The 19,210-nt window shown below is 44.0% G+C and overlaps 1 protein-coding gene across 1 annotated transcript; it reads left to right on the forward strand.

The window, feature by feature from the left end:
* Positions 1-8: 8 nt before the first annotated feature.
* CCT5 (chaperonin containing TCP1 subunit 5) lies at positions 9-15,069 on the forward strand. The gene is made up of 11 exons (XM_033178785.1): positions 9-284; positions 3,893-3,953; positions 4,754-4,918; positions 6,042-6,240; positions 8,179-8,371; positions 8,454-8,603; positions 10,838-10,957; positions 11,609-11,794; positions 12,503-12,640; positions 13,157-13,337; positions 14,648-15,069. The coding sequence occupies exons 1-11, from the start codon at positions 180-182 to the stop codon at positions 14,773-14,775; spliced, it is 1,626 nt and encodes a 541-aa protein (XP_033034676.1). The 5' UTR covers positions 9-179; the 3' UTR covers positions 14,776-15,069.
* The last annotated feature ends 4,141 nt before the right edge of the window (positions 15,070-19,210 follow it).

Here is a 19,210-nt window from a genome sequence, read left to right on the forward strand (position 1 = left end):
AGGCCGCCGATTCCAGAAGATACTGTCTGGCGTGAAATTAGTCTCAGTTAAAATATAAGTCCCCCGCGTCTTCTGCTACGCGTGCGCAAGCTTTTGGGTCCTCCCGCGAGAGAAAAGTGCGTTCTCGCTTCCGTAAGGGTCTCCGCCGGTTGGGGTAAAGTAACACCGGCTGCTCCACCATGGCGTCTATGGGGACCCTCGCCTTCGATGAATATGGGCGCCCTTTTCTCATCATCAAGGATCAGGACCGCAAGTCCCGTCTTATGGGACTTGAGGCCCTTAAGGTAATGGCACAGGGACCTGCTCGTGGTGGGCTGAGGGGAGGCGGCCGAGGCCGTGACTCTGCGCCTGCGCGAGCTTAGGAGTCGCTGTGCCATGTGCTCCCCGGAAAGGTCGAGAATTTCCGTCTCCCGGCGGTCTCCGGCCGCGCACCCGGCTCACTGAGCTCGGGAGAGGCTAGCGCGTAATCCTGGGCTCGGAATGTGGGGGCCGCTAGGCTGGGCCGCCAGCGCCCTTCGGAGCTGGGCGGGGCCGCTCAGTCCGGTCGCCCGCGGGAGCGAAGCGGGACCGCCTCCCCGCCCGGCCCCTCCAGCCTGACGGCCGCGTGGGGCTGCGCTCCCGGCGGGGAGATGCTCCATCACTTGTTGGTTAAGGCGCTGCTGCTTAACCCTCCACTGGTCCTCCCGCAACGGCCCTTCCGTTTTCTTTGTCACTCGTAAAGGTGTGGTCACTTACAGGGTATTTCATTTCTGAGTGCTTTTTTGCCCACCCTTGAGGAAAAATAGCGAAGAGTGAAAAACGGACGCACAAAATCGTAATGCAAGGCGGTGTGCGGTGAGAAGGACAGCTATGGAGAGAGTTCTGATAAGCGTGGTGCTGGAGGACAGCGTTAGATCAGGGGTAAGAGCATTCTAGGGAGAGGAAACGTAGAAGTAAAGGCTTGGGCAAGAATGCGCATGGCACGTAGAGTGGAAGAGCCATCCAGTTTTAATGGAGCACTGAAGCTATTGAATGCCCAGAATGGAAAATACGACGTTATCCTTGGGGAAGGAGGGGAGCCACTGAGGGGGTTTTGAGCAGAATTTAAGTAGAGCTGCGCTTCAGGCAGCAACGCTTGAGATGGACCGAAGGGAATAAGGAAGACCAAAGGGGTTAAAGAAGCCAGGGCAGGGGTGCAGGTAAGAAAGGGTCATCTGAGCACCAGACGTTGACAGAAAATGCAGAGGAAGGGACACTCCGAGAGGGCATTCAGGGTTTGTTATAAAGTGAATTCCTAATAGGCCATTCGGCCAGGTCTCAGGTGTCCCTGTTCACTTAATGTCTTGGAGGTTTACTTACACAAAGTTAGAAACAATACAGTTCCCCCATGGACTCTTTGTTTGACTTAGTGCAAGTTACACAACCTCTCGGAACCTCCTTTTCCAGTGGAGGTGATACACCTCCATAAAGCTGAAGACTTGACAGTGGTATTCAATGGAGTGACTTAGAGAGGCTGCACAGTGGGTGATCCATGGCAGGCACTCAGTATTTGTTTCCTTTCTAGAAAGAAAAAAGTTTCAAGCTACTTGTATTATGTATCCTATTTTATTTTTCACTTACGGGGACCTGCAGGGAAAGTAACATCCAGTACACACACGCAGTATAACAACATAACTAAAGCTATAGGTGGTTTTGCATCAGCCATTTTGTTCTAACTGCATGACTCTCGGAGTCAAAGCCAGTGGTCTAGAGCAGCATTCTCAAGCTTGACATTATTGACATTCGAGGTCAGGTCATTCTTTGCTGTGGGAGCTCATTTGGCCAGTAACGTGGGTGTTTAAATCTCTTTGGGTGCTGGCATCCTTTTGAGTGTTGAGGCTCAGCAGCTTAGGCATATACACTTGCTCCCTGACCTCATAAAACGTCCAGCTAACTTGAGGAACCAAAATATATGGAAATTGAAGGCAACAGTGAAAGAAATGTATGGACCATGACTTGAACGTTTTGATGGTAATGGTCATGGTTCTTTTTCTCTGGTCATTTAGAGCCTTAAAAGTAATATGTATTTTGTTGAGATTCTTTAGTAGTTTAACACTTAACTGTATAATATTTCACCTTAAAAATGCAGGCATTGACCAGGCGCGGTGGCTCAGGCCTGTAATCCCAGCACTTTGGGAGGCTGAGGCGGGTGGATCACAGGATCAGGAGTTCGAGACCGGCCTGACTAACATGGTGAAACCCCGTCTCTACTAAAAATACAAAAATTAGCCGGGTGTGGTGGCATGCACCTATAATCCCAGCTGCTTAGGAGGCTGAGGCAGAAGAATCGCTGGAACCTGGGAGGCGGAGGTTGCAGTGAGCCAAGATCGTGCCACTGCACTCCAGCCTGGGTGACAGAGCAGGACTCTGTCTCAAATCAAGAAAAAAGTGCAGGCATTAGTTGGCTTAGGAAGGAATCATATTCTAAAACCATATAACCTAAAACAGAGCAGGCTAAGTTTCCAGGCCAGCCAGCATAATTCTGTTTTGTCCGTAATATGTATTATGGCTTGATGTTTAGACTCTTCCCTCTGGAAACACACAGAACTAGCAGAAGGAAGAAAAAGGTTTTTTCCACTTTACCGTGCAGTAGAGCAAGATATATCTCGGGATTTCGGGATCTCTCCTATTTGCCAAATTATTTACATCCTTTTCTTTCTGCCTCTTGCTTTCTCCTAAAAAAAAAAATAATAATAATAATTTCACTCAATTTGGTAGCTAAATGTGAAAAAAAAAAAAAACAGGTAACTTTTTTATTATCACTTTGACAGCTACTTCACCTTCCTTAAGAGGGCCAGTCGCGGGCCGGGCGCGGTGGCTCACGCCTGTAATCCCAGCACTTTGGGCGGCTAAGGTGGGTGGATCACCTGAGGTCACGAGTTCAAGACCAGCCTGGCCAACATGGCAAAATCCTGTCTCTACTAAAAATATTTAAAAAAAAAAAAAATGAGCCAGGTGTGATGGCACATGCCTGTAATCCCAGCTACTGGGGGGCTGAGGCAGGAGCATTGCTTAAGCCTGGGAGGTGGAGGTTGCAGTGAGCCAAGATTATGCCATTGCACTACAGCTTGGGCAACAGAGCAAGACTCCGTCTCAAAAAAAAAAAAGCCACTCACTAACTTTGATCTATAAATATAATTATTGGGATTTCAGATGGGTGGAGGAAGATTTTTAAAGCAAGAACATTTTTTCTTTTTATTTTGTAAGGGGGTCTCATCATGTTTCCCAGGCTGATCTCAAACTCCTGGCCTCAAGCAATCCTGCCTCAGCCTCCCAAGTAGGTGGGGTTACAGGTTCTAGCCACCGCACCCAGCTCAAAAGATTATAATTCTGCAGTAAATCCAGTAAATCATAGTGTGACAGTAAGGTGTTGTATGTTTACAGTTGGACTGTTTCTCATGAGTACAGGCCCCTTCTTATCTGCAGATGTGGAACCCACAGATATAGAAGCCTGGATGCAAGGGACTTGAGCATCTGTAAATTTTGGTATCCTCGGGGGCTCCTGGAACCAGTTCCCCATGGATGCTCAGGGAGGACTGTGTTGCACAGTGATCTTGCAAGGCCTGTAAGATCATGGTCATACTGTCCCTGTTCTCAGCTGTAAGTGAGCTGGTAAAAGGATCTGTCTCATTAATGTGTTGAAAATTCAGTGAGATAACACAAAGCACTTATTTCTTTTTCTTTTATGTAAGAATTGCTTATTAAAACTGGAGTTGTCAATGTTATAATACTTAGACCTGTCTGTTGCCCCTTAAATGTAGAAGCTTCTAGAAAACAGAAACTAAATCGTAAGTGATTTTTAATCATCAGATGTGTGCTTTTAACCATTGAAATTCTGTGTAACAGTGTTTGCTTTTTCTGTTTGTTTCATTAGTCTCATATAATGGCAGCAAAGGCTGTAGCAAATACAATGAGAACATCACTTGGACCAAATGGTAAGAGTCCACCATTCCATGTTTTTAGCAAAAGATTTAAATCATAAAACTGTCAATACAAACCTCTCTACAGAAAGGTGGAGTATTGAGGGCAGCATCTTACTTCCTTAACACGGCCAAAATTTTGTAGTGTATCTCAGATTTCTCAAACGTGGTTATAATCGCGTGTAGTTTTAGGTCAGACATTTTTTTTTTAAACACGTTTAATATCATTTCTTTTTTTTTTTTTTTTTTTTTTTTTTTTTTTTTTTTTTTGAGACGGAGTCTCGCTCTGTCGCCCAGGCTGGAGTGCAGTGGCGGATCTCAGCTCACTGCAAGCTCCGCCTCCTGGGTTTACGCCATTCTCCTGCCTCAGCCTCCCAAGTAGCTGGGACTACAGGCACCCGCCATCTTGCCCGGCTAGTTTTTTTTGTATTTTTTAGTAGAGACGGGGTTTCACCGTGTTCGCCAGGATGGTCTCGATCTCCTGACCTCGTGATCCGCCCGTCTCGGCCTCCCAAAGTGCTGGGATTACAGGCTTGAGCCACCGCGCCCGGCCAAACACGTTTAATATCATTTCATTAGCATTTTCCAAATCATAGTTGTCTTGAGATTAATACTATATTTAATGATGCTCCATAATATTTTGCCATTTGTGTTAGCCAATCTCAAAATGCCTTCATGCAGCTATTTGTGTATGTTGAAATATTTGCATATAATAAATTGCATAGATAAGAGCTGGGTCCGGAGGTCTTTTTTTATAGTTTGTGATATTGGTTGCCAGTTGTTTGCCCAAAGCCTACTAAATATTGTCTTTTTAGGGCTTGATAAGATGATGGTGGATAAGGATGGCGATGTGACTGTAACTAATGACGGGGCCACCATCTTAAGCATGATGGATGTTGATCATCAGATTGCCAAGCTGATGGTGGAACTGTCCAAGTCTCAGGATGATGAAATTGGAGATGGAACCACAGGAGTGGTTGGTAAGAAAAGACAAAACATCCTTCCTTTCTCTTTTAAGAGATGTCATTTAAGACCACAGGGCTAATATGCCTGCCGAGATTGTTGTCTCTGAATCAGAGCCTGGGGAGACAGACAAATCCAAGTTGAAGAACACGCTACAAAACAAATGCCTGGGACCTTCAAAACTGACAGTGTTAAAAAAGAACAGAAAGAGGGCTGGGGATTGTTAGGCAAGGAGAAATCTGTAATGATTGCTTGGACGCTGATTTTGTTTGTCTTTTAAGCTGTAAAGGAGGTTTGGGAAAAGTGGAGGAATTTGATTATGGATCATATACTACAATGCTGAGTTTCCTGAGCGTGACCGCTGTATTGCATATGTGTAGGAGAATACCCTTATTCTTAGCTGTATGCCTCAATACTTAGGGGTGACATGTCATGGTTTCTGCAACTAATTCTCAGATAGGTGAACAGAAACAGCATGTACATGTAGAGAAAATGTGGCAAAATGTTAATAAGTAAACTGGTACTCATTTTAATATTGTACCTTGTTTCCTGTAGATTTGAAATCTTTAAAAAGTTGGGGAAATTGAAGACAAAATATCAGTGAAGTTCTTTTCTGCAGATAAAATTTGAGTTCATTCATTCAGCAAATATTTATTGGATACCATTGTATGCCAGGCACTGTTCTCGGTGCGCTTGGAGAGCGGTAGATTTAAACAGAATTCATCTTTGTGACCCTAAAATGAGGAGAAGGGAGGATGGGGGTGGGGGGAATAAATAATAAACAGATGTTTTAGTCTTATCACCAGGATGAATTTCACTGAATAGACCTTGGCCCATGAAACATAATAGCTTTTTATCTCTTAGAAAAATGTTCTTCTTATATTATATTCTTTAGTTACGTTTTTTATATCACTGAGGGTTGAATGTTCGTCTATAAGGGGACACGTGTCCTATTAGACCTTTGCTAGAACCAAAACAAGAGGCTTTCGTATAAAAATAGATAGCTTCTGCCTCTAAGATGACTTCCAGCTTAATTGTGGAAGCTTTTTCTTTCCATGACAGCATCTAACTTGTGCTGATTATACTAAAAGTGAAGTTTTGTGGTTTTCCTAAACTGATTGTCTGCTGATTTGTTTGCAGTCCTGGCTGGTGCCTTGTTAGAAGAAGCGGAGCAATTGCTAGACCGCGGCATTCACCCAATCAGAATAGCTGATGGCTATGAGCAGGCTGCCCGCGCTGCTATTGAACACCTGGACAAGATCAGTGACAGCGTCCTTGTTGACATAAAGGACACCGAACCCCTGATTCAGACAGCAAAAACCACGCTGGGCTCCAAAGTGTATGTTTCAGTAGACGATACGATACGATGACACATTTGTAGACGCAGCTTGTTTGCCATTTCTTAAAGGCAGCACAAAATGACCACTGGTGGATTTGTGTTGATTTGATGATTTATTTCAATTACTTGGTTTTGCTTTGTTTTTAATGTAGATGTAGATACATGCATTTTGTATTGTAGTTGAGAACTGAATTTCTAAGTTCATCCATAAATCCCCTTGACAGTATTTGCAAAACATAGTTATTTTAATTTAGCAGAATAGATTGTGTTAAAATTAGTCAGGGCTAGGTGTAGTGGCTCATACTTGTAATCTCAGAACTTTAGGAGGCCAAAGCAGTAGCCTGCTTGAGCTCAGGAATTCAAGACCAGCCAGGGCAATATAGTGGGACCCCATTGCTACAAAACATAAAAAACCAGCCAGGCATGATAGTGCATGCTCCGGCAACTCCAGAGGCTGAGGTGAGAGGTTGAGGCTCAGCAAGCCATAATCATGCCACTGCACTTCAGTTTGAGCAACAGAGCGAGACCCTGTCTCAAAAAAAAAAAAAAAACCTAGAAAGGGTCCTACCTGGAGGATATGTGAATTTTCATAACACTTTCTATAATTTCTTTGTTGGGGAGCCACTGGGGTGGGTTCCCCTTTTTATTCAGCAAATTACCGTTCCAAAATTATAATTTAGTAAAGAGAGTCTTGAAAGTGACTTGTCTCTGGTGTTTTCAGCGTTTGCGTACTACCCATTTGCCAGGCTTACTGCCAGGTCTTTTGGGTACTGAGACACAGCTCTTCCCCGAGGACACTCTAGGCAACCTCAACCAAGGAGTGCACTGATGATGAACCATGACAAAGATTTGAGGTCTGTTGCCATAATATAACAGAAATCCAGTGTAAACTGCTTTATTGCATTATATTAAGTCAGTGAGGTTTTCAATTGTGTGCTTATGGTGGTTTTAGCAAAAAGGAAGGAGGGGTCTTCTCAACTCAGAGTAGTCAGAGAAAATGCAGGAAAAGTGTCTGCTTCTGTTGCCTTTTCACCTGAGCAAATACTGTGTTAAGGCAGAAGCCTTCAGCAGTGCCTGCTGTCCTCCTCTAACCACAGATCTCAGCAGAGACGAGCTCCCTAGGCAAGAGTGAGTACTCTATGGGTAGCCTCTGTCATAAGTGTGACACAATTTTCTTATGAAAGGAGGACAACATCATTACTTGAAGTGTACAAATCTATTTTCTTGTTGCTTTATAAGTTTTCCCTGTTCTGTTTGCAAGTATTAAGTCGTCTACTTAAGATAAAACGTTTACTTTCATGGTTCTCTTTTATAGATAACCTACAATTTCAGATATTATTTCAAGTGCTAGGTTTCCCTAGTTGTTTTTCTTGACTCTAAAATGAATTTATTGAGCAGTCTATTCACATGTTTGAAAGCTTTCAAAAAGGTAACATCCTCCATCTGTAACGGATGTTGTGGTGAATTCTTAGAAAGTGAGCAGCCCTGTCCAGTCCTTTCACCTCCCAATTAGTGCTACGCTTCATTGATATAAGACTGACTTCCTGAGTAATTACTTACCTTTCTCATTCTGTTCTGAACTTGTGAAATAATAACAGTATTCGGTAGAAGTCGTGCATTCTAAGACCTTAGTTCATGCTAGACTACAGTGGTTTCTTGAGTACATTCATAATGGAAGGCAATAGTAAATTTCAGAGTTAGCGAAAATAAAGATGATTTTTTTCCCATGTAAGTATATGGTCCCCTTCGGGGCTAATGGATCACAGGTTAAGAATCTCTGCCCCAGACTGTTGAAAATGGAGTTTGAGATGGCATTCCCTTCTAGAAGACTCAACACGTCATTTGATTTATGTCTTTGAGTAACATTGTATCATGTGGCCTGCTTTGGTTGTAGTAGTTGTGAAACCAGTGAAGTTTGTTTTGTGGTGTTTTCATCAGGGTCAACAGTTGTCACCGACAGATGGCTGAGATTGCTGTGAATGCCGTCCTCACTGTAGCAGATATGGAGCGGAGAGATGTTGACTTTGAGCTTATCAAAGTAGAAGGCAAAGTGGGCGGCAGGCTGGAGGACACTAAATTGATTAAGGGCGTGATTGTGGACAAGGATTTCAGTCACCCACAGATGCCGAAAGTAAGCCATTGCATTTCACAGCTTCGCACTATTGGTTAACTCTTAATTCCACCAATTAAAATGTCTGTCTGTTTCCCCATAGAAAGTGGAAGATGCTAAGATTGCAATTCTCACATGTCCATTTGAACCACCCAAACCAAAAACAAAGCATAAGCTGGATGTGACGTCTGTTGAAGATTATAAAGCCCTTCAGAAATACGAAAAGGAGAAATTTGAAGAGATGATTCAACAAGTAAGACTTACCAGAGTCCTCAGTGGAATTTAAACTCCCAAAGGGTACAGTTAGTTAGGTTTGGTTAGTAAATATGTATAGTCTTTCTTCAGTTCTAAAACATACACAGGAAAAAAAATCACATAGGCATAAACAGGGAAGAATTCTGATTTTGTCTTAAAATGGTAGCGTGTTCAGGCTGGGTGTGGTGGCTTATGCCTCTAATCCCAGCACTTTGGGAGGCCAAGGCAGGCTGATCGTGAGGTCATGGAGACCATCCTGGCTAACACAGTGAAACTGCATCTCTACTAAAAATGCAAAAAATTAGCCAGATGTGGTGGCGGGCACCTATAGTCCCAGCTACTCAGGAGGCTGAGAAAGGTGAATTGCTTGAACCCAAGAGGCAGAAGTTGCAGCAAGCTGAGATCACACCATTACACTCCAGCCTGGGTGACAGAGCGAGACTCTGTCTCGAAAGGTGGTATGTTCAGGGTCCTGAAAGAAGTGACCCTGTTACCTAAAGCCATGTTTTCAATTGTACATACTATATTTGCTCTCCTGGACAATTTTAATGTAACTTACCTTAAGATTTCTGACTATACCTTTTAGACTAGAGTTAATGAGTGACTGGAGTTAAACCAGAATGCACTTACAGTAATCCCAATTCTTCACCCAGTTAAGCCTAGTTTGGGTTCATGAATACCTTAGCATAGGTGTGCTTTCTCTCTGACCTACCAACTCCTCTCTGGGGGCTGTGTCCCTAGGAGTTGAAAACCCTGGTACTCAAGAAGACAGGAACGTGGTTGGCTAGAGCATTATTTATCATAGCAAACCAACTAGAGACGATTTTCATGTCTGTTCTTGGGAAAGTCATTGTACTTACTCATTGATGATACAGTTCTTTGTGCCTACGACATACCAAGCTCTGTTGTAAGCACTAAAGGTACAGCAGGGAATGAAGCCAAGCTCGTGCTCTTGAGGCACAAATAGGGGAAAGATGGGTACAGCTCCCTTACAGACACTGGTCAGAGACGTGACCTGTAAGGAGAAGCCAACTTTGAGTGAGAGCAGCGCCCCTACGGGAGGAGCATTCCAGGCTGAGGACAGATGGGGATGCTGTTGAGCTAGGAATGTGTTGGCTTCTACAGGGAACAGCCACCCTCAGGGATTGGAGCATGCTGGCAGGAGCTTATGCATAAAAGGCCATCAGTGGTCATGAGAGTGGTGGCTCAGCTGCACTGGCAGGTCAGAGAGAAACTGAGAGGCCAGGGATGTTACTGGATCATGCTGGTGAGGCGCAGGTTGCTGAGAATGAGAAAGGGAGGGGGATGGGGCTAGATGCTAAAAATGTTAAAGAATGAGAGGCAGGGACCCAAAGAGGACCGTTGTAGGTGACTGAGGAGCAAGAAGGACCCCTCTCCTGTTTTGAGCACGTGAGAGGGAAAGCAGCTGCCATCTGAGGAGGGTTGCAGGTGCAGGCTGGTTTTCAGGGGTTGTGACGGAGAGGTTGTATAAGGAGGCTGCTGTTCTGGACTGAGTTCAGAGGGTCAGGGAAGGGAGAGAGGGAGAGCCAGGCAGTAGCAGGTGGTCTGGGAGGCCTGATGGAGACAGGTAGGTGAGAGTTGTGGGGCACGGCCTGGCAGTCCCAGGTGAGCACCAGAGGTGGGGTGGGCAGCTGGATCGTTGCCCTCCTGTTTGGGAAAAGTCATTTTGCCCTTTGCAGGTCGGGGTGAGGGTGCTTCTTATGGGAAGCAGGGTCATCTCTGTGGGCACCTGATTCAGTTTATATCTGTGGATCCACTGAGGATTGTCCATCCAGGTGAGATGGGCAAGTTGCAAGTGGTTCATAACATTGTTTGTTCAAAACATACTCAGATGAAACTACTCCGTAGGTATTTGTGGCAGGACAGAGATGTTAGCCATTTCCCCCGTGGTTGGGAAGGGTATTAGCTTTGTTTGTTGACATTTCTGTTGACTTCGCATCGTTTTAACAATGGGGTTCAGCATGAATTACTGCTTGTGGTTTTTAAAGCATCTTTAAACAATGAGGTGATCCCCATTGATAAAATACTCACTATTTAGAATTTGGAACTGACAGAAAAGTGGACACTTGTCTATTTCCTTCCTTCTCTTTCCTTTGGTTTTGTGTTCAAGTGCACATGCCTTACACCCAACTGTGCCTCTCCTTTTTTCAAACATAACGAAGAATAAATACCCACTTTCTCTTAATACGATTGCGGTGTTTCTCTTCCCAGATTAAAGAGACTGGTTCTAACCTAGCAATTTGTCAGTGGGGTTTTGATGATGAAGCAAATCACTTACTTCTTCAGAACAACTTGCCTGCGGTTCGCTGGGTAGGAGGACCTGAAATTGAGGTAGGTTGCTCCACATGAAGAGACTTTGAGATGTAGGGGTTCAGCTTATGTGTTGAGGGGTGTTTTGATAGCCCTGCCTTAAATAACTGCATCATACCAAGGCTGGGAGATGAGGGGAGGGTGAGCTGGGAGAGAGGAAAGCACTGGAATCTTTGTTACTGTTTGGATAACAGTGCTGTGTGTTTCTGGTGTTCCCTGGCATTTTGAAATTCTCTCCCTGTGTTGTCTCACTTGGCCCTATCGTTGACTTACTAAGGCTGGAAGACCTGGTCTCATCCAGATACTAACGGCAGTCCCAGGCAATGCTGCCTCAGTGGTTCTCACTGCAGCGCAGCGCAGGGAACATGCAGGCTGGGTTCCCAGAGAGAGGGAGGGCTGCGCAGAGGGGAGATGAGGGCATGAGCTTAGGGGACGGGCACAGGGTGATAGATCTGGGCAGCACCAAAGCCCCAGATCAAGACGCCCAGCTCCTCAAGAGCCTTGTTACCTAACAAGGTGCTTTGGGTTGAACTGAAGATGTTTTGGTCAAAGTGGGGCAGCAATCCTAGTGAACAAGGTGGTCTTAGATCAAGTTTTGCTGATTTGTGCCCAGTTTTGAAAGTTAACTTCACCAGTACTGTCTTTGTCCTTCTCCCTGACCACCCCAATTAGCTGATTGCCATCGCTACAGGAGGTCGGATCGTCCCCAGGTTCTCAGAGCTCACAGCCGAGAAGCTGGGCTTTGCTGGTCTTGTACAGGAGATCTCATTTGGGACAACTAAGGATAAAATGCTGGTCATCGAGCAGTGTAAGAACTCCAGAGCTGTAACCATTTTTATTAGAGGAGGAAATAAGATGGTGAGAATTCAACTATTTGTCCTATACTATTGCTTATTTTGCTTCATGGTCTGGTTTTTTTGCCTGTATATATTTAACAGAGACACAGTCACCCTAAGAGAAATAATCATGTTTCTCAAACAATGATGTATCATGGTTAATTTCACGAGACACCTTTGCCTTTCTGCTGTCACTTATAGTATACAATATATGCTGTGAGATTTTTATATCTTTTTAAATACTTAAACACAGTTTAAATATTCAAGTCTTGGATTTTAGAATGTTGGGTACAATTACCTTAGGGGTTGGTTAAACTGCTAGTCCTAGCAACATAAGACTCATTTTAATGACAAATTACAATATGGTATTCCCAAGGATGACTTACATCTGTCCCTTAGGTAGAAAAAGGGAACCCAAGTGAATAACCATCGATGCTGTCTGTTCTTTGAGAATGAGTTGTAGCACATTGTGATAAATCTTTGTGAGGTTTGTCGGTTTTTGACTCTTGCTTAACCGTGTATCCTAGAATGAGTCACTGGCCACCTCTGCCTCTTGAATTTTATTAACTACGTTACAGGAAGGAAAGCTAGAAAGATACAGATCATCTGATAGTGGAGGCCATCTAAATGTTAGAGCACAGCCTCTCTGTCTTTAAAAAGGTGCCAGATACTTGCCTCTAAATTGAATAGATCTTGATCACATTAATTTAGGCAAAGCTGTTTTCCTTAGATCATTGAGGAGGCGAAACGATCCCTTCACGATGCATTGTGTGTCATCCGGAACCTCATCCGCGATAATCGTGTGGTGTACGGAGGAGGGGCTGCTGAGATATCCTGTGCCCTGGCAGTTAGCCAAGAGGCGGATAAGGTAAGGGATATGTGCAGACTTAGTGAAAGACTCGGGCCTCGCTGATAGTGGAGGCTGTGAGGCTGCAGAAGAGCGAGGTGCTGGACGCAAAAGAACGAAAGCATCGTGAGCTATGTTTAGGTGACAGGTGTTTTAATCTAAGTTAATTCGCATGTTCATGTATTCAGATTCTGGTTACCATAAACTAGCATTTCTCATCTGTTTTCAGCCAGTTCATCCTTGAAATAATAAATCTCTGGTCTTTTAATGTTATGTGAAATTCAAAATTAGTATTATAACTTAAAGATAAGTCGTAAAAGCTGTTGTATTTTGAGGTATCTCTTATGTATGTATACCCTCTGCCTGTATTCTGTAGTGACATTATAATATTCTGATAGATACAAAAATAGAGACAGCCTATTCTTAAAATTCTTTGTGAGCTGACTTTCCCAAGTATGTGATACAGTGTGTTTTCAAGTTGCTGCTGGGTTGTTTTGTTTTGCCAAGTGCACTTAGCATACCTCTGCACCTTTCCAGTGCCCCACCTTGGAACAGTACGCCATGAGAGCGTTTGCCGACGCGCTGGAGGTCATCCCCATGGCCCTCTCTGAAAACAGTGGCATGAATCCCATCCAGACTATGACCGAAGTCCGAGCCAGACAGGTGAAGGAGATGAACCCTGCTCTTGGCATCGACTGTTTGCACAAGGGGACAAATGGTGAGGAGCTATCACACCTCTGCGTGGGGTGTCTGATTTAAACTGCATAATCATCCACTGTATGTACGAGATATGTAAACCCACTTCAGGTGTTTAAATCCTGAATTGTAGAATGTTTGATTGATTGCCATAGGAATTGGTTAAACTACTAGACTTAGCAACATAAGACTCATTTTAATAACAGTAAACTACGTATGGTACTATCACCAAAGATGACTTAGGTTTTAATCTCTGGTTTTTGGGAAGTAATGCCATATTGCTGTTTTTACGCAAATGTCTGTCAGTGGACAGCATATAAAACAGCTCTGAAGTGGGCTTTAGTTCACAGTTCACTGTGTGGTTAATCCAGCACACTGTGGAGTGTTTTCTAAATGTAATACTATAACCTCTGAGCCCAGCTCCCAAAAAGATTTGGTGGCTGTAGCTTGTTGAAACAGTGGTCCCAGGCATTTCTGTACTAAATCAGGCCATGTCTGTAATCCATCCACAGAATGTGACAGTTTGTTTTTGCTTAAAAGTATAGGTGGTACATTCTGCTTTCCATGCTCATATCCCAAGAGTTTCAATAATAGCAACACTTTGTGAGGCAAATATTTAATGTTTCTAACTTGAATGCTTGGTTGTGCTCAAATTTAGCATTTCTAGGGCCGGGCTCAGTGACTCATGCCTGTAATCCCAGCACTTTAGGAGGCCAAGCCAGGTGGATCACCTGAGGTCAGGAGTTTGACACCAGCCTGACCAACATGGTGAAACACCATCTCTACTAAAAATATAAAAATTAGCTGGGCCTGGTGGCGGATACCTGTAATCCCAGCTACTCAGGAAGCTGAGGCAGGAGAATCGCTTGAGCCCGGGAGGCAGAGGTTGCAGTGAGCCAAGATCACACTGTTGTACTCCAACCTGGGTGATACCTGTCTCCAAAAAAAAAAAATTAGCATTTCTAGATCTTTCTTGGAAATATCTTACATTTCAGCTATGGTTGGATTCACTGACTTTAGATTTCCTAAGTTAGGGTGTGGTTACTTTGTGGGATAAGATGTTACTGAAAAATTTCACCCTGTAGCTAGTCATTGAAGAAAGCCCCCTCAACAGCTCTCTACCAGGTTCGAGTTCCAGAGTGTCCTTGGAAATAATGAAATTACAGTCATCTGAAAATGAAATAGAACTGAAATTAGTGGCCTCCTGCTTGGCTTCCAGGAGTTTGTATTTCTTAAGTCTTACTGTGATTCCATAAATCAGAAAGTCAGAGCTGGTTATTGATAGTTTATTGTATGCTATTTTAGGATAATCAGTTTCCTTGTATTTTTCAGATATGAAGCAACAGCATGTCATAGAAACCTTGATTGGCAAAAAGCAACAGATATCTCTTGCAACACAAATGGTTAGAATGATTTTGAAGATTGATGACATTCGTAAGCCTGGAGAATCTGAAGAATGAAGACATTGGGAATACTATGTAGTAAGATCCACTTCTGTGATTAAGTAAATGGATATGTTGTGATGTGTCTACAGTTATTTATTGTTACATCCTTTTCCAGACACTGTAGATGCTATAATAAAAATAGCTGTTGGTAACCATAGTTTCACTTGTTCAAAGCCGTGTAATTGGGTTACTATCTCAACATGCTTTTGTATTCATTGTATTAAAAGAATCTGTTTAAACAACCTTTATCTTCTCTTCAGGTTTAAGAAACATTTATTGTAACAGTAATTAAATGCTGCCTTAATTGAAGGGGTTTGGGTGGATTTTTTCCCCCTCAAAATAAGCTGTAGGGACTATTTTAACAGCTTAAACATGAGATCTCAAGATGTACTTTCATATTGAGAGGAATATGGGCTTGATCCTCTTCCTCTCTAAATGGGTGGGCCCTTTGTAGAGGGTCCACCACAGAATTATGGGATGTGTTAAGTGCTGTTACTAGGTTGCTCACAGCCTAACCGAGGATATTGTTTAGAGCTGATGGAGACCCATGTGAGCCTTTGCTTTCCTCTGGCCCTGGCCCCACCCTGAACACAGCTCATGTGCAGAATCAGAAGCAGCATGTGCAGAGCTGACCACCAGCACAGGCTTAGGGCAGTTCAGAACCCACATATTTTCCTATCAGAGGGACACAGTGAGTGGAGGTTAAAGTAAATTACAGGAATAAGGGAGAAATCTTGCAGTTACCATGTTCAGATAGAGTGACTGAAATTAATTGTGCTTACTAAAGTAGTACTAGCTAACAGTGATGGGCCAAGACATGCTCTGAGAACTCTCCCGGGATTGTCTGTTCTCACAACCCGGGGAGGCAGATACCCTTTCCTACTGCTCACGTCTTACAGGTGAGTACTAATAATTTGCCAGCATCTCACCACCAGCAAGTAGTAGGGCCAGGTCAATCCCAGGCAGTCTGACCCCAGAGTTGCCCAGCTCATCCCCTACCCTATTCTGCTATTTGCTTGTGATTCTCTAGATTTTCTAAAATAGTGTTTCTTAAAGAGCATCATGATGATAAAGCTCAACATGATGAACTTTATCACTAGTTATGCCACCTTAACTAGTCAGATTCCCTAGAATTAGGAAATGGTGATTCTTGTCTAAATTTGTTTTAAGTGATTAATTTGGGTTACCTTCTCACATGAACCTGGAGATTTCCCAGTCTTAACTATTGGGTCATTGTGTTTTCTCTGTACATTCATGCATTGGATGTTTTGCTAAATAACTCCTGTGGATTTAGGAATGTGTGCTAATAATTGCATTCTTCCTAATTTTCACATTTATATGGAACTATGCAGTTAAGTATTGAAAGCTTTAAACTGAGTTTATTTACAAGGACTGATTCTAGCCTACAGAGAACATACGGCAGCCTTCTTTGGACCAGAGTCTTATCCGAGGGGTCTGTGATTGTATCAGAAGAGCCCCTAAACCAATCCCCCTTTCCAAAATTGAACCTCACAGACATTCCTGGTGTTTTTTTGTGGTTGAGAAACTGGTCAATGAGCAGAGAAACTTAGAGATGTTTTACAAGCCTTTCATGTTTAATGAGTTTCATTTGCTGATTTGTAATAAACCTCTTCCAGGTGATGTATTTTATCTTGCACGTTCCAAATCACTCGTTAGATTTTGCTGGTACTTTGGCCACACCCTCTCCTTCCTGTGGAGCAAAAGCAACTTAGGGTGCTTGACCCAAAGGCTAGATTCTCATGTTTAAGTCCCCATGTTTTGCTCCTGGTTCCCAATTTCTACACGTGCTGGATTCATTGGAGGTTTGTTAAATGTCGTGTTTTTAATTTCAGCCTACTCAATTTCCATGTGGGGGTGGTTCCAGGATGTCCTGCAGGTACCAAATTTCATGGATGCTCAAGTCCCTGATAAAAATAGTGTGGTGGCTGGGTGCAGTGGCTCAAGCCTGTACTCCCAGCACTTTGGGAGGCCGAGATGGGCAGATCACGAGGTCAGGAGATCAAGACCATCCTGGCTAACACGTTGAAACCCAGTCTCTACTAAAAAAAAAAAAAAAAAAACTAGCCGGGCGAGGTGGCGGGCGCCTGTAGTCCCAGCTACTCGGGAGGCTGAGGCAGGAGAATGGCGTGAACCCGGGAGGCGGAGCTTGCAGTGAGCTGAGATCCGGCCACTGCACTCCAGCCTGGGCAGCAGAGTGAGACTCCGTCTCAAAAAAAAAAAAAAAAAATAGTGTGGTATTTGCATATAACATACATCCTCCTGTATACTTTAAATCATCTCATTATTCATAATACCTAATGCAAATGATATGCAAATATCATACTGTATTTAGGGAGTAATGACAAGAAAAATCTACATGTTCAGTACAGATGCAATTTTTTTCCCTGAGTGTTCTCAACCTGAGGTTGGTTGAATTCAGATGAGGGTCAACTCTGTAAGCAGCTGCCGTGAAGCACAAATGCCAGTGGGAGAGCTGAGAGGCCCGTCTTTCTTTTACATGGGACTGAATTTCTTGAATCTCATTTTCATTCTGTAGGTGAAACAGCTGCAACAGATGGGGGGTTGGGGAGCCAGAGGAAGGTGACATGGTCGTCATTGACTAATCAGTAATTGGTAAGCATGGAGAAGTTTCTCCAACCTAGGTGTTTCTTGCACACAGCCTTGGCAGGACAGGGTCTTCTAAAAGCACCAGAAAAGTGGGGACCAAAGGCAAATGCCCGAGAAAGTGTTGCAGGGCAGGAGAAGTGGAGAGAACAGGACAAAGTAGTAAAGATGTAAATGTGTGTGCCCTATCACTGCTCTAAACGCTTTATGTACATTAAAACTGCTTTTCAAAGTCTGCTCCGTGGATGCCTCGGGGTCCAGGGCCCTTTCAAGGGGCCCACGAGGTCAGATGTATTTTCCTACACTAAACTTAGTGCCTTTTTCACTGTGTTGACATTTGTACTGATGGTGCAAAAGCAATGACCATTAAAACCACAGCTTTGTGTGAGTCAGGCAGCGGCACCATACACTTTCAAAAAGAAAATCATTTTTTTGGCCAGGCACAGTGGCTCACGCCTGTAATCCCAGCACTTTGGGAGGCTGAGGTAAGAGGATCACTCTACCCCAGGAGTTAGAGACCAGCCTGGGCAACATAGACCCTGTCTCTACCAAAAATAAGTTAGCTGGGCCTGGTGGCATGCTCGTGTGGTCCCAGCTACTTGGAAGACTAAAGTGGGAGGATCCTGGGTTGAGGGTGCAGTGAGCCATGATCACACCACTGTAATCCAGCCTGAATGACAGCAAGACCCTTTCTCAATAATAAAGGATGAATCTTTGACATTGCATAATGAAATGTGTCAACAACGGGAAGATCTGCTCACTAGACCAATATTTGCCAAATATGCATATGATGTTACAGTGTCATGCACAGGTATAAGACCTTTTCAGAATGCAAGATGGACCAGTGTGACAGAAGAAAGTGTATTTAGTCTATCACTTGCTGGGTTTTGGTGTAATATTGAAGACTATCCAGTTTTGTGGAAGGCAGTTGAAGTACTCTTCCAACTACCTATCTGTGTGGCCAGATCTTCATATTCCAGAACATGCTGTGGCTAGGCACAGTGGGTCATGACTGTAACCCCAGCACTTTGGGAGGCTGAGGCAGGAGTATCGCTTGAGCCTAGGAGTTCGAGACCAGTCTGGGCAACAAAGTGAGACTCTCTACAAAAAAATTTAATTAGCAGGGCGTGGGGATGTGTGCCTATAGTCTTACCTACTTGGGAAGCTGAGACAGGAGGATCCCTTGAGCCCAGGGGTTTGAGGCTGCAGTGAGCCATGACCATGCTGTTACTTGCGTTGAATCTGTACGGGTCCGCAACAGCCTCAGTTCTCGCCGCCTCAGAAGAAAGAATTCGACTGAGGAGCATAATGCAGAAGGAGAGACCAAGGCAAGTTTTAAAGCAGGAGTGAGGGTTGGTTAAAAAGCTTTAGGCCAGGCGCAGTGGCTCACACCTTTAATACCAGCACTTTGGGAGGCCAAGGTGGGCGGATCACTTGAGATTAGGAGTTTGAAACCAGCCTGGCCAACATGGTGAAACCCTGTCTCTACTAAAAACGCAAAAAAATTAGCTGGGCGTAGTGGCAGGAGCCTGTAATCCCAGCTACTGGGAGGCTGAGGCAAGAGAACCGCTTGAACCAAGGAGGCAGAGGTTGCAGTGAACCGAGATCACGTCGCTACACCCCAGCCTGGGTGACAGAGCAAGACTTCGTCTCAAAAACTAAAACTAAAAATAAGCTTTAGAGCAGGAATGAAAGAAAAGTGCACTTGGAGGAGGACCAAGCAGGCGACGAGAGAGCCAGTGAGGGCTGGGCCTTTAAATGTGCGGGTTTATATGTTGGCGTACTTCCAGGGTCTTGTGTTACTTCTCCCCTGATTATGCCCCTG

This window comes from Trachypithecus francoisi, unplaced genomic scaffold (assembly GCF_009764315.1).
Source record: "Trachypithecus francoisi isolate TF-2019V2 unplaced genomic scaffold, Tfra_2.0 Lachesis_group2, whole genome shotgun sequence".
NCBI classification, from domain to species: domain Eukaryota; kingdom Metazoa; phylum Chordata; class Mammalia; order Primates; family Cercopithecidae; genus Trachypithecus; species Trachypithecus francoisi.

What these genes read in the sequence shown, in the direction of transcription:
- CCT5 (XM_033178785.1), top strand. Translation starts at nt 180, where the DNA reads ATGGCGTCTATGGGGACCCTCGCCTTCGATGAATATGGGCGCCCTTTT. An exon ending in ACCACGCTGGGCTCCAAAGT is followed by an intron (nt 6,241 to 8,178) that starts GTATGTTTCAGT and finishes TGTTTTCATCAG; the next exon opens with GGTCAACAGTTGTCACCGAC. An exon ending in TTAGCCAAGAGGCGGATAAG is followed by an intron (nt 12,641 to 13,156) that starts GTAAGGGATATG and finishes GCACCTTTCCAG; the next exon opens with TGCCCCACCTTGGAACAGTA.